Below are 15667 nucleotides of genomic sequence, written 5' to 3' on the forward strand. Positions count from 1 at the left end.
CGTCTAGAACGACAAATGCAGTAGAAACAGGGGACACTATCACATGAGCCACTCCCCATTCTGACTTATAAATACATCACAGTTCCTTCACTGTCGCTGTGTCAGAGATGAGCTTTTATCTTGTGCACTGTGAATTCCCTCCATAAAGGCATTGTGGGCCTATCAGAAGCATGCGGACTCAGTGGTTTAAGAAGGCAGTTCACCAATACCTTCTCAAGGGCCACTAGCAATAACTGCTGGCCAGCCAGTAATGCCCACATCCCCTAAATGATTGACAAAAACAATTGTTGTTGTTTCACTGACATGGCATTAAAATCCATATGGACTGCACTGGTTTACAAACATGGCCCAATACCACCTTCTCAAGGATAATTAGGAATGAGCAATAAATACTGGTTATCACCCACACCACATAAAAGGATAAAAGTAAATGAATTGGGACAGAAAGTTTCAAACTTTTAAATGGGTCAAGGAGGTTAATGTTCCTGATATGCAGAAAGGGTTGCATACCAACAAACATTGTATACATATAATTTATACCTTTCATGAAAGTCAAGATTTTAAAACTTTGTTTAAACACTTGCATTCCAAGAGATTGAGTAGTCACTGTTATGGATGATGTGAATGAACAAATGTTTCCAGAATATTTTTCTGTTGAATATTTTTAAATTAGTCTATGTCAGCACTAAAAAAATGCCCAAACAATATGAAACAGACCTATTTAGGTACCCCTACTGGAATCACCAACAGTAATTTCTGGAGTATAATAGGTGCTCCTGCATTCTCACCGTGCAAGTGGAAGTTTCAGAGTGATTACATAGAGAGCTGGGGCTGGCTGCAGCCTTTTGAACAGAATCACTGAAACCAGGAAACGTTCAATATACAAAAACAGAAATTACGGGAAAAGCTCAGTGGGTCTGGCAGCATCTGTGGAGGGAAATCAGTTAAAGTTTCCTGTCCAGTGACCCTTCCTCGGGACTCTAACCCGAAACTTTAACTATGCTTTCTCTGCACAGATGCTGCCAGACCTACTGAGCTTTGACAGCGATTTCATTTTTTTTGTTTCTGATTTCCAGCATCCGCAGTTCTTTTCGGTTTTATTATAAAGATATTTGTCTCTGCCACCGCACATATCAGTAGGCTTAGGCTCTTAAGACCGCAAGATTCCGTTCTTTAAGTTCTTAATTAAGAAAAACAAAAGCTTTTCCTCTGTGCAATATATGGAAGGGATATTTGCTGATAAAGTTCTATTCTTGCAGGAGCTGCGTCCCCTCAAAAATGAGCTTTTATCTCGTGCGCTGTGCAGCTTCACAGGGCAAACTGGAACTTAGTCATATGCAAAAATGAACCACTGCAATATAGCTTTGATATTCTTTCCAGCAATCATATACATCAGAACAGCTGGTCTCAAGGTATAAAACACACCTCAGGGTTGACGTTTCGAGAGTATGGAAGGTGGTGCATTTTGATCTATAGACTGTAATTTTGAGTCCTTTCTTTTGTTTTTTTTATAACACGCTTTTCGAACGAGAAAGTCACCGCCGCGATTGGAGAACCCGCCTTGTGAATGCTTTAAAAGCGTCACCTCGGCACGCAGCACCTCGCTTTAACAGCGTCGATATAAACCAGGGTTAGACTGCGATGTTTGTGTGACAGGCGATCAGCCGCTGGCTCCCCGAGAGGAGAGCGAGTGTGTGTCTGTGGTATTCCTTGTATGGAAACTCGAGGGGGAGCGAAGGGGATTGATGAGACTGGTTTCACAGGGCAATTGGAGGAGGGGACTGAGTACCCAGGACAGTGGCGATCACCAGCAGTTTGCACTGCCCCAGGATAAATCCCAACCCAAGAAAAAGAAGAAAAAAACAAAAACAAAACTAAGCTGTTTGGAGATGGAACCCGGGCTGATGGCGGCTCTTCAGATCAGCCGCTAATGTGATAGTTTGGGATTATTAGAATTTGTTGCTGTTGTGAACCTATTCTTGGAATCTCTTCTTCCTGACATTAACTTGGGACAAATTTATTTTCATTTTGCATTTTTTTTATTTTCCCTCCCACTTTGTTTTAAAATACATCCACGGTGGAAGATGGCTGCTTGCAGGAGCTCACTCTGTTTAATAGCAGTTATACAGTTGTGCCTGATGCTATCATGTACATCGCAAGAAAGCTTTCCTCAAGCTAACGAGTAAGTAACAATAACCCAGTTTGCTGCTTGTCCTTGTTGTAACTGCGTGTGTGTGTGTGCACTGCCCAGTGCCTCTGACTGTGGCTGCTTTGCTTGCCAACACGAAGTGTTGTACTGTACAGTATCTCACGGCGCATCTCTGATTAAACAGATCGCTGTAGAGAGGGAACAAAATCTTCTGATGCATTTGCGATCTGGCTAACCGATTACTGATTCAGAGAAGTTTTAACACATTTGGACGTCTTTACTGGGTTGATCTCTCGCCCTCTTTCAACTTCCAACCCTCTACTGAACGACAAAGCAGACCCCTAAAAGTTTATTGTTTGTGAGCATCTATTTAGGCTAAAACGATGGTAATATGTCAATCAGACAGGGCTGCCATGTTTAATTGGAATGGGGGGGGGGGGGTAGTTGGATTGCTGTATTCTCCCTTCTGAATTCGGGCAATCAAGTTGCTCCAATAAACTTGTTGCCAAAGTTCATAAAAAAAAGTAAATCATTTGGGGAACGTTTGCCGTGACTGTTGTCACTGGGATTGATCCCGTCAGTTCTTAAAGGAGCCACTGCCGTCTTCACCAAGAGGTGTTAAACACGTTTTCCTTTGTTTATAAACACAAGGTACAATTATATAAACTACGTTCAAAAGCATTGCTGCGTCACTTGCATGTGATGTTAACGTACGGCAATAGCATTTATAGTCTCTTCCCTCCCCCCTTCTTCCCATCCCCCTACTAATCCCAAAAACAAGACTGTTTGCTAACAAGAAAGTAAAAGGACGTGTAGGTCCGGAGTTCTGTTCTTAACCAGAATTATAGAAATTCTTGAGTTTTTTTTTAAACATGCAATCATTTTCCTTTTTTGGTTGTTGGTTAGCATAGAATATTTTCAACATTGTTAAATCAGTAATATATTTCAACTCTCTCTCTCTTCCCATCCCAGAGAATAAAAGCGGTTCCATTAATAGATGGTGATTAGTCTCATTAAGGTAATACAGTTAACCCATCGGATGATGAACCAGGCTTTAATTCCATGGGAGCAGGTTTATGTTTGAATGTGATGCTGTAACAGGGGCAGTGGTGGTCTGGCATGTGACCTTTTCCCCACAGTATTGACAGTTCTAGCAGGTTGTTGACTTTGAAGAACACAAATCTTGTGCTGCACTTTAGTTGCACGTGGCGGCATAAACTTCACAGGCATTTTTGGCGCCAATAGAATCATTTTGATGAGCAAAATGTAAAATATTGTATTGGTAGCACTCTGAGCCATCTCATTCCATCCCTCCAAGAAACTTGGGAGCATGTGTTTTTTGCTTGAAAGCTATGTAGTATTAATAAACACATTTCTTTAGGTTATTGCAGAATAAAGTAATTTGGACAAACAATGCCTCAAATTGCAAATGATTAAAATGTTGAATTTCGATCCACTTTTAAAAAAATTTGGTCATGGGACTTTCCATCATTCATTGCCAGAGGTCCATTAAGAGGTAGCAACATTTCTGTGGTATTGTAGTCAAATGTAGGCCAGGCCAGAGAAGGATAGCAGATTTCTATTAGTGCACTACATTTTGTTTGCAAATACAGAAGTTGTAAAGAGAAATCAGAATTAATGTTTCGGTCCAATGATCCCTCCTCAGAACTCTGATGTTCTGAGGAAGGATCATCAGATCTGAAATGTTAACTCTGGTTTCTCTCCAAAAATGCTGCCAGTTCTGCTGAGCTCTGCCTGCAGAGTTTTGTTTTTGTTTCTGATTTACAGTTATCTTGGTTATTATTTAGATTTTAAAAATAATTTTACAACCATTGACAATTTTACATGGCTACCCGTAGGCGTGATTTTCTCTAATTCCAGATATTTATTGAATTCAGATTTTGCCACCTGCCGTGATAATACTTGACCCCATGTCCCTAGAACATTAACATTAGACTAGTGATTTTACCACCATGCTAACCCCTCCTCCCTGCTGGATTCTGCTTGTACTGTATAGAAGCCAATGACAAATTCTATTTTAAAATTGCTAGATTTGATATAATAAGACACAATTGAATTATTTACATGGTTTATATTAATTCCAATGCAGCTGCAGATTTCTAAGAAGCTTTCCCACATTTTTCCCATTATAAAAGTTGCTTTGCTTCCATAATAAGTTCACTGGGGTAGAACCTGGCGTCCTGTTTTTAGGCTCTTGCTACTTGGAACCGTACAGGGAACCACTAGGAGGTGTGTGAGAGCAATGCTTGTTGATTCCCTCTGTGAATTCACTTTGTATGACAGCACCGATAAAGGCCTAATGAACAATTGCCTGTGCTCTCTCTTGACCATAGATGCGGTATTAGAAGGTCAAGAAATAAAATGCCATTTAAGTATTTTCATCTTTCACAGACATGAAACAGAACAAAAATTGTTAATTGTTTGGCAGTGCTTTTAATATCTGGTGAAAAGACAGGTGAAAAGTCAGTACAACTAAGCAGAGCATATGCAGTACAGGACTGCCTAATGGCAATGAATTTGGAGTGGGCTCTGAAAGCTGGCTTGGAGACATCATTTTGTACAGTTGCGACATCAAATGCTTAGGCAAGTACCCTGGAAACTAGACAGTTGCTAACTTCCAGTTTGACACAAGTGGCATATATCAAGGGCATCAGATGAAAAAATGCCAAGCAAACATTGCTCAAAACCAAAGTTGGTTTCCCTACCATTAAATAAAGCTGTTTTTCTGAACAAGTATTTGAAGAGTTAATATTCTATGTTAAAGGAAGCCTTCAGTGACAGCTGCTTGCCACATGCTGTGCTTAAGTTATCTCAGTAGAGTCTCTGGTATATTATTTAGAGGAGGCTTGATTGGTTGTTTCCACATGAAATTGTATTAACTTTGATAGTGTGAATGTAAAGAATGTGTTTGTAGCTAACCACAGATGCTATGCATTACTAGTGCTTGTAGGAATGGGGCCATCACTCTGTCCCTGCTAATTTGCTGTGGTATATTTTTAAACCTGTTAGCTAGCACAAGTGTACAGATCTATATTTTAGGAATGAGTTATTCTGCCATCTCTGAGTTGCCTAAATATAGAAGTAGAGAAGTTATCAGCTGGTCCCAACAATCAATGGTATTGTCTGTTAACCCATTAAGTAGTATAGCAGGCCAACTTTCTAGTCCACTATGTATATGTGAAATGATTTTGTATCTACATTTAAAGCATTGTCCCTGTTTCTTTTGGTGCCATACTATTTTAAAAACTAGTCAATATTTTCAGCTTGTACAGTGTTACTACAGCAACTTAGGGAGATGTAATATATCAGAGGTAGGTGTGTATGAATTAAAGACACATAGCTATTTAAAAGATAAAACAGAAATGCACTATAAATTATCAGTATTTTCAGTATTTAAAACCGGCATGGTGACTCAGTGGTTAGCACTGCTGCCTCACAGCACCAGGGACATGGGTTCAATTCCAGCCTTGTATGACTGAATGTGTGGAATTTGCACATTCTCCCCGTGTTTGCGTGGGTTTCCTCTGGGTGCTCCAGTTTCCTCCCACAATTCAAAGATGTACAGGTCTGGTGAATTGGCCATGCTAAATTGCCCATAGTGTTAAGGGTAAATATAGGGTAGGGAAATGGGTCTGGGTGGGTTAGTCTTCGGAGGGTCGGTGTGGACTTGTTGGGCTGAAGGGCCTGTTTCCCTACTGTAGGGAATCTAATCTAATCCATGGACTTTCCACTAGGAGGTATTGTAGAGGGTAAAACTGAGTCAAGAGGGAAGTTTTGACAAAGACTAAATGTTATGCATAACTATTTCAAAGCTAGAAAGTTGACCAAAATAATTTATTTCAAGTTTTGTTTTGTTTGTTTTTAACTTTTGATAACACTAATTAAGGCAAATTTTAGGTTTGAGGTTATATGGCATAGTTGCGATGGAACTGTTTGATTATGTTTACCATCACACCAATTAAAACCAAAGGTTGCTGTGTAGAAAGAGTCAAAACAAAACTACTTTCTGATCTCAGCCTGATAAACCTCCAAGACTCCTACACTCGAGCACTTCCCCGATTTCATGATTGGTGGCTGTGACTTTGCCTGCCTTGCATCTAAGCACTGGAATTTTCTCTAAATCTCGCTTTTCTCTGACTTTCGAATCTCCTTTAATATGCACCTCAAACTCAACACCTTAGATCAAGGTTTTGGCTAATGAATATCTGTTAATATAACACAGGCAAATTTGTTTGATAATGTTCTTTTGAAGCTCCTCCCATCATTTCATCATGTTAAAGATGCTACTTAAGTTGTAAGTTGTTGTTGTAATGGGTAGAGGGGTCAGAACAACCGTTCATTATATAGGTACTGGTTCTAGGGCATCTGCAGGGAAGAAGCAGACAGTATTGTCAGGGCTGAGAAGCCCCACTCAACCCCAGAGTTTATCTCTTTATTTTACAACTAAGTCCTGAAAGGTTCGCCACGTTGAGAAGAAACCAGCTTGGTGTCTTTTAGTGAGATTCATCTGTGCTTTCCAATATCTAGCATTAAGTTTCTTTGATTTGAGAACAGAATATTACACTGACAATATATCAATAATAATGTAAAATACCATTATGGTTTTACAGATTAAGTCAATACAAATGAACATTGTAATGGACATAGGGAGGCAGTATTAACAGGTGTCATTATAACCACACAGCAGCGCTATAGATGGACACTTCTGAGCTGATGACCCAATCTCTGACTTCTGGATCATAGAGATAGAGCCAAGATTTGAATAAGGGGCCCTTTTCGTATAAAACAAGAGATTAAAATATCTTTTATAAACAGAGTAGCAGGCATATGAAATGTGATTTGAAACCTCTTCCATAAACGTAAACAGCACAATAAATGTTTGTTTAAGAATATATGAGCATTTGAATAGAGATCAGTGATCAGTTTTATTTATTCATTCATGTGTGCATCACTAGCTAGGTTAGAACTTATTGCTAACAAAATAGTAATTGCTGGAAAACTCCGTAGGTCTGGTAGGTTAGAGTCATAGAGTCACAGAGGTATACAGCATGGAAACAGACCCTTCAGTCCAATACATTCATGCTAACCAGATATTTTAAATTAATCTAGTTCCATTTGCCAGTACTTGGCCCATATCCTTCTAAACCCTTCCTATTCATGTACCCTTCCAGATGCCTTTTAAATGTTATAATTGTCCCAGTCTCCATCACTTCCTCTGGCAACTCACTCCATACATACACTACTTTCCGCGTGAAAAAGTTGCTCTTTCGGTCCCGTTGAAATCTTCCCCTTTAGTTTTTCCTCTTTAGTTTTGGTCTCCCTTACCCTGGGGGAAAAAACCTTGTCTATTCACCCTATCCATGCGTCTCATGATCTCCTAGACCTCTGTAAGGTCATCCCTCAGCCTCCGACATATCTATGGATGGAAAGCAGAGTTAACATTTTCAGGGTCAGTGACCCTTAAACATTTAGAATTGATTCCTCATCCCTAATTGCTCAGAGGGTAATTAAGAGTCAACCACATTGTGTGAACCAGGTTCCTTCCCCAAATGAGACATTAGTGAATCAGATGGGTTTTTACAATAATTCTTAGCCGTTACATTGTTACCTTTATCCTCCACTAAATTCCAGACTTTTTTTTCCACTGAATTCAAATTTCATCATCTGTTATAGTGAGATTTAAATCAATGCTCCCCGATCATTAGCTCCCTAGTCTGGATTACTGGTCCAGTAATATTACCACTATGACATTCATCTTCACTATGCTTACATTTTGCACACTGCTGGATCCAGGTTTATGTGATCAGTGGAATGTCACTCGCCAGTGTTATTGTAAGGTTCAGTTGATATCACACAGGTTTGGTGCATAACAATTGAAGACCGATGGCATATATTATCATTGTGATCCATATGCCTATTCATGTACCTGCAGAAAACTATCAAAAATTGACCTGTAGCTTCATGAGGGCATACAACTCAAAAAATATATAAACTTATGATATAGGCACACCTACATTGCAATAGGACACAATGTTGTTGAAGTTTTGACAGGAGATATATGCAGTGTTCCTTCGCTTGTATTGTGGAAGTTTATAGCAAAAACTGTGGCAATTTCTGCCTAATTTCTTTCATAGGATTAGAGGGCAATTGTGGGCATGTATTGGTACTTGCTATGGGATTTGATGTTAAATTTAAGATTATTTATATTTTGTGCTAGCAGCATGGAAACAGTTTTCCTCTGCCTCACCCCTTTCACAGAAGCACTTTTTGTCCTCTGTCTACATGGCATTGGTTTCCCTTTCCTTTTGCAATTCACACTGCCATTCTTCAACCCAGTCCCTTCTGTTGTTGCTGCTAATCTCTGCTCTGCTGTTCACACTGGCATTCATTCACCCATCATTCCTTATTTTAAGCTAACATTTTCTTCCCTTGTTGATGCTATTATTCAACTCCATTGCTCCAAGTCTCAGGTGCCTTTAATCCTACCTGTTCAGTTCCTACATAAATTCTTTCCCACTGTCAATTCCAACCAGCACTCTCCTTGCCGATCCCTCAGTTCAAATTGACTCAGCTCTTCCTTTCTCTATTTTGACCTGCTGTGGATGTTTTTCCTCTTACCTCCTTCACTTAATGTTGGCAATATGAATCACCTCCCACCCTTCATCAAGACACGTTACTTCTTTTCTCCCTCACTTCATACTGACCATTCTTTGTACCAACATTCCTACCAACATATGCTGCCACCTATTCCTGTCTCCTTTTCACTACCAATCCTAGATCTGACTTAATGTCTCTGAGATTAAAATGCTACATGACTTTCTCACCTTTGTATACAGCACAGTTACATATCCTACAGAGGCAACATAACCAGGTAGAAATTGGAAGAAATATTGAGGTTCTGAGCTAGAGAGCTAGCATCTTTTTATTTTCATATCATAATTTCCCTCATCTCATGAAGTTGGGTAAGACTCTGACTGACAGGGAAAATTCTGAATGATCTGTGGAGGGCATGTGCTTGAAGATTAAATAAGGTTTTATTTTTCTGTACTTCCTTACTAATTTGTGGAAGTATAAAGAAAAGCTTACAGTTGACTGCCAGTGCTGAATTAATCCTCACCCTCAACAACGTTTCCTTCAATTCTTCCCACTTTCTCCAAATTCAGGGAGAGGCCATGGGCACTTGTGTGAGCCCTAGCTACACCTGCCTCTTTGTCGATTATGTCGAATAGTCTCCCTCCATTACGTACACAGGCATTCTTCCAAACTCTTCTGCCGTTATATCAATGACTGCATCGGTGCTGCATCCTGCACCCGGGCTGAACTGGAGCAGTTCATTGACATTGCCCACAACTTCCACCCCATCCTCAAATTCACATGGTCTATCTCAGACACCTCCCTCCCCTTTCTTGACCTCTGCATTTCCATCTTTGGCGACAGTTTATGGACAAACATTTACCATAAACTCCCTGGTTCGCGCCACATTCCCCACCAACCCCTCCAACCCTCCTCGCTACCTTCCCCGTAAGCAAAAAAAGATGCAATACTGCCTGCACACCAATCCCCTCACCCCCATAGCTATCTGGACTACACCTCCTCCCACCTTGTATCCTGCAAAAATTCCACCCTCTTTACCCAAATCCTCTGCCTCCATCGCATCTGCTCAGACGAGGAGACATTCAACCCCAAGCATTCCAGATGTCCTCCTATTTCAAACAACGTGGCTTCCCCCCTCTGTCAACCAGACGGCCCTCTGCTGCACCTTCTCCATTCCCTGCTCCACTGCTCTAAAACACCTTGCCTTCAAATGTAAAAGATTGGGTCCTATTTGTCCTCACTTGCCACTCCAACAGCCACTGCATCCAACGTGTCATCCCCAAGCATTTCCACCAACTCTAATTAGTCCCCACCATCAAGAACATCTTCCCCTCCCCCACCTTGCTCTGCCTTCTGCAAGGACCTTCCCTTTGCTACTCCCTGGTTCACATTCCCCACCAACCCCTCCAACCCTCCCTGCTACCTTCCGATAAGTGAAAAAACATGCAATGATGCCTGTATACCACTCCCCTCACCTCCATCCAAGGCCACAAACCGTCCTTCCAGGTGAGACAGAGGTTCACCTGCATCCAGTGCTCCCAATGTGGTCTTCTCTATATCGGTGAGATCCAATGTACACTTGGTGATCGGTTCAGCGAATATTGTCGCTGGGTCCGAAACAGCCAACCTGACCTCCAGTTACCGCCATTTCAATTCCCCTTCCCACTCCCTCTCTGACATATCCATCCTTGGCCTCCTCCATTGCCATGGTGAATCAGGCTGCAAATTGGAGGAATAACACCTTATCTTCTGCTTGGGCAGCTTTTGCCTGGAGGACTCAACACTAAGTTCTTGAATTTTAAATAACCTTCCCCCTACTCCCTTTCCAGTCCCACCTCCTCCCCCCCACCTCCATTCCTTCCAGCTACCAATTGAATTCATCCCTCCCATTGACCAACCAGGTTGTACCCACTACCTGTGTTCACTTATCACTACCTCACCATTCTGCTACCCGTCCCCCGGTTTTATCTATAGCTTCCTATACCCCACACCTAATCCTGAAGAAGGGTTATACCTGAAATGTTGATTTCTCAACCTCCTAATGCTGCTTGGCGTGCTGTGCTCTTCCAGCCTTCAGCTTGTCTACTTTGGATTCCAGCGTCCGCAGTTTTTCGATCTCTAACCCTGTATCTTCTCAGAGATCACTTTGCCCTTTTTGCTAAAGAAAAGAAAATTTCATTTGCTTGGATTTTATTTCATAAATTTATCTTCCCCTTCAGTACAGAAATAAGGTAGTTATGATTGTGGATTAATGTGTTCAAATCTCACTGTCGAAGCTTGAGAATTCGGTTTAAAACAAAATAAGTTTAGAATCCACATGAACTGAAGCTGTCAACTGGTTTACTCATTTTATTCTGTTAGTAAATGAACCATTCTGATTCAGTCTGTTTTATATGTGACTCTCTTTCTCTTTTTTTCTCTCACTCACTCACTCACTCAGTCTCACACACACACACACACAGTGCCTCTCTCACACACACACACACACACACACACAGAAGCACAAAGGTTCTCTCTCTCTCTCTCTCTCTCTATGTTCATGCACACACACACACGCTCAGTGTCTCCTCAGTGTCTCTGTTGCTACTGAGGAAGCCAAAGAGAACTTCCAATAAAGTTTCCTCTTTCTGACTTCCACCCGTACTGACTCAATAGTCAAACCCTCCTCAACGACCTCCCTTTCTGCAGATGTGCCACTTGCCCACCACTTAACTCCACATGCTCAGTGTGTGTGTGTGTGGAGTTAAGTGGTGGGCAAGTGGCACATCTGCAGAAAGGGAGGTCGTTGAGGAGGGTTTGACTATTGAGTCAGTACGGGTGGAAGTCAGAAAGAGGAAACTTTATTGGAAGTTCTCTTTGGCTTCCTCAGTAGCAACAGAGACACTGAGGAGCAGACTGGGAGGCAGATTTTGGAATGGTGCAGAAGTAACAGTGTTGCTGTCATGGGTGACGTTAACTTCCTAAATATTGATTGGAACCTCCTTGGTGCAAATAGTTTGGATGGAGCAGACTTTGTCAAGTGTGTACAGGGAGGATTCTGACTCAATATGTAGGTAGTCCAACTAGAGGGGAGGCCATATTGGATTTAGTGCTTGGCAACAAACCAGGTCAGATGTCAGATCTCTCTGTGGGAGAGCATTTTGGTGATAGTGGTCACAACTCGCTGAGCTTTACTATAATTATGGAGAGGGATAAGAGCAAATGGTATGGGAACGTATTTAATTGGGGGAGGGGGAACTTCAATGCTATTAGGCAGGAACTGTGGAGCATAAATTGGGAACAGATATTCTCAGGGAAATGCACGACAGAAATGTGGAGATTGTTTAGGGAGCATTTGCTGTGAGTACTGGATAGGTTTGTCCCACTGATTCAAGGAGGGGATGGTAGAGTGAAGGTACCTTGGATGATAAGAGATGTGGTTCATCTAGTCAAGAGGAAGACGGAAGCTTACTTAAGGTTGAGGAGGCAAGGATCAGACAGGGCTCTAGAGGGTTACAAGGTGGTCAAGAAGGAACTGAGGAATGGACATAGGAGAGCGAGAAGAGGGCATGAAAAAGCTTTAGCGGGTACAATTACAGAAAGCCCCAAGGTATTCTACACTTATTTGAGGAACAAGAGGATGATCAGAATGAGGGTAGGGCCAATCAGGGATAGTGGAGGGAACCTGTGCCTGGAGTCTGAGGAGGTAGGCAGGTCCTTAATGAATACTTTGCTTCAATGTTCCCTAATGAGAGGGATCTTGTTATTTGTGAGGACAGCATGAAACAGGTTGACATGCTCGAACAGGTTGATGTTAAGTAGGAAGATGTGCTGGAAATTTTGAAAAAAACATGAGAATAGGTAAGTCATGGGCCAGATGGGATATACCCAAGGTTTTACCGGAAGTGAGAGAAGAGATTGCTGTGCCTCTGGCGATGATCTTTGCATCCTCACTGTCCACTGGAGTAGTACCTGATGATTGGAAGGTGGCAAATGTAATTTCCTTGTTCAAGAAAGGGAATAGGGATAACCCTGGTAATTACAGACTAGTCAGTGTTATGTCGGTGGTGGGAAAATTATTGGAAAGGATTCTGAGAGATAGGATTTATGATTATTTGGAAAATCATAGTTTGAATTGAGGTAGTCAGCATGGCTTTGAGAGGCTGGTCATGCCTTTCAAACCTTATTGAATTCCTTGAGGATGTGACAAAGGTAGAGCAGTGGATGTGGTATATATGGATTTTAGCAAGGCATTTTATAAGTTTCCCTATGGTAGACTCATTCAGAAAGTAAGGAGGCATGGGATAGAGGATACAGAATTGGCTGGCCCATAGAAGACAGAGAGTGATAGTTGATTGAAATTATTCAACCTGGAGCTCGGTGACCAGTGGTGTTCCGCAGGGATCTGTTCTGGGACCTCTGCTATTTGTGATTTTTATAAATTACTTGGATGAGGAAGTGGAAGGGTGGGTTGGTAAGTTTGTCAATGACACGAAGCTTGGTGGAGTTGTGGATAGTGTGGAGGGCTGTTGTAAGTTTAAAATGGGACATTGACAGGATGCAGAGCTGGGCTAAGAAGTGGCAGATGGAGTTCTACCTTGAAAAGTGTGAAGTGATTCATTTTGGAAGGTTGAGTTTGAATGCAGATTACAGGGTTAAAGGCAGGATTCTTGGCAGTGTGGAGGAACAGAGGGATCTTGAGGTCCACATCCATAGATCCCTCAAAGTTGCCACCCACCTTGATAGGGTTGTTAATAAGGCATCTGGTGTGTTGGCTTTCAAAGCAGGGGGATTGAGTTTAAGAGCCATGAGGTTATGTGCAGCTCTGTAAAGCCCTGGTTAGACCGCACTTGGAATAATGTGTTCAGTTCTGGTTGCCTCATTATAGGAATGAAGTGGAAGCTTTAGAGAGGGTGCAGAGGAGATTTCCCAGGGCGCTTCTTGGACTAGAAGGCATGTTTTATGAAGAGAGATTGAGGGAGCTGAGGCTTTTTTCATTGGAGCGAAGAAAGTTGAGAGGTGATTTGATAGAGGTGTACAAGATAATGAGAGGCATAGTTAGAGTGGATAGCCAGAGACTTTTTCCCAGAGTGGAAATGGCTATATTTTAAGGTGATTGGAGGAAGATTTGTGGGGGGATGTCAGAGGTACCTTCTTTACACTGAGAGTTGTGGGTGTGTGGAATGCACTACCAGCAATAGTATTAGAGTCAGATACATTAGGGTCATTTAAGTGACTCTTGCATAGGCACCTGAAGATTGTAAAATGAAGGATATGTAGATTAGCTTGATATTGAGTAGGGTAAAAGGTCGGCACAACATTGAGGGCTGAAGGGCCTATGCTGTGCTGTACTGGTCCGTCTGTCCGTATATCTATCTATCTCTCCCTCTCCCTCTCCCTCTCCCTCTCCCTCTCCCTCTCTCTGTCTGTCTCACATTAATATGTTTTACACTAAGGTCCTTTCCGGTGATGGAGCTAGCCATACTTTTGTATGCAATCACTAGAAAGAAAGGCTTGCATTTACTCTGCCTTTCACGATGCTAGCTGTGGCCACCACATCTAGATAATAAATTTCAAACAAAGTTTAAGAATGTTCTCATCTAACTAAGGTGGGATATGAGCTTCATACTGTTCTGATCTGCCATCAACCTTTCAGCCAGACTGTGGTTTTAATGGAAGGACCTGGCCCCAGTTGAAGTATAGCACCCTTCACCCAGCAACCTAAACTCACCTTGCTGCAGCAGCTGAATGTCAGTGCCAAAGAACCCACAGCTGGAAACTGTGGCTTCAAGATTAAGGAATAATTGTACTGCTGTGTATCTCAATCCCATCTCTTAGATCATTGTATATAATACGTAATACCCTTTAAGAATACATTACTTTTTTGCCACAGTGAATATTTTCAAGAAGGTGGTAGACATACTTCTTATATGGTAGAATTATTGCAATTTTGTTTGTCTTGATTCAGTGATGTGGTCCTATATTGTGATAACCCCAAATGGAAAGAGTATATCTTTATTTTTACATGCCTTCAGACAAATAGCTACCTTGTGTAATCACAACTATTATTTGCATTAATCAAATTTGGTGACTGAACAGGATTCATAACTTTAAAATTCCAGATTCAAAATCATTTGGTAATTCAATCACACCCATCTTTGAAATTCCATACCAAGTATTAAATGTTAAATTATTTATTTCCACTTATTTATAGCTGGGGAGAAATTTGCTCAGCTGTACTAGGCCTCAGTGACTTACGTCCGTGGGGAACACTTATGGCAAGACAACTATAGTGGTTGTTCCTATAGGGAAGAAGAGAGGTCAAAGTTGCTCACGGATATCCCAAATTGCATCTCAATGTCACTCAGTCACTATTGAATAAGGCACAAACTTCTGATCTTCTAGTCCTGCTCCACTCTCTTCTGGTCCTCTAGATCTTCCTCCTCCATTGGTTCAATACTATTCCATAATGAAGTCAGTGTCTATGGCCTATTGCAGGGAACTGAATTTGAATGATGATCAAAACTGGTATTTAAAAAAAATAATATTTTTAATCCAGGTATCTATCATAATCTTACTGGAATTATATAAAGATCTTAAAGTACAAGACGAGTAACGATAATGAGATTAGGCCAAGGGAATTTGATATTGCCTTTTATGCTACAAAAGCAGATTCTTGGCCGAAGATGAATGATCTTGTAGCAGGACTAAATTGTGTATAATCTGAGAAAGCCTCAGATTTCCCTCATCTTTGTGAGGGTTAGGATCTGATTGGTTATGTTGGATAATGACTGATCATCCTAACTATGCCATGGCCCACTGGGAGAATCTTGACCCAGTTGCCTCTGTCATACTTCTGTTGCTTCCAACCAGCTTATTGTAATAACAGAATTATTTATCATTTTCCTTATTTATTCCCTGATT

The 15667-nt window shown here is 41.3% G+C and overlaps 1 protein-coding gene across 10 annotated transcripts in view; it reads left to right on the forward strand.

Moving 5' to 3' along the window:
* Positions 1-1477: 1477 nt before the first annotated feature.
* The window catches only part of LOC122561717 (voltage-dependent calcium channel subunit alpha-2/delta-1), a 661591-nt gene continuing 647401 nt past the window's right edge, over positions 1478-15667 (forward strand). For 4 of the 10 annotated variants that reach the window (XM_043713766.1, XM_043713767.1, XM_043713763.1 and 1 more), the window contains exon 1: positions 1480-2182. In XM_043713766.1, the coding sequence (XP_043569701.1) occupies positions 2085-2182 (98 nt within the window). In that variant the 5' untranslated portion in view covers positions 1480-2084. Of the gene's footprint in view, positions 2183-15667 lie in introns of all 10 variants that reach the window. The other 6 variants (XM_043713768.1, XM_043713765.1, XM_043713760.1 and 3 more) reach the window with 5 other exon arrangements.

Source organism: Chiloscyllium plagiosum, chromosome 23 (genome assembly GCF_004010195.1).
Source record: "Chiloscyllium plagiosum isolate BGI_BamShark_2017 chromosome 23, ASM401019v2, whole genome shotgun sequence".
NCBI classification, from domain to species: domain Eukaryota; kingdom Metazoa; phylum Chordata; class Chondrichthyes; order Orectolobiformes; family Hemiscylliidae; genus Chiloscyllium; species Chiloscyllium plagiosum.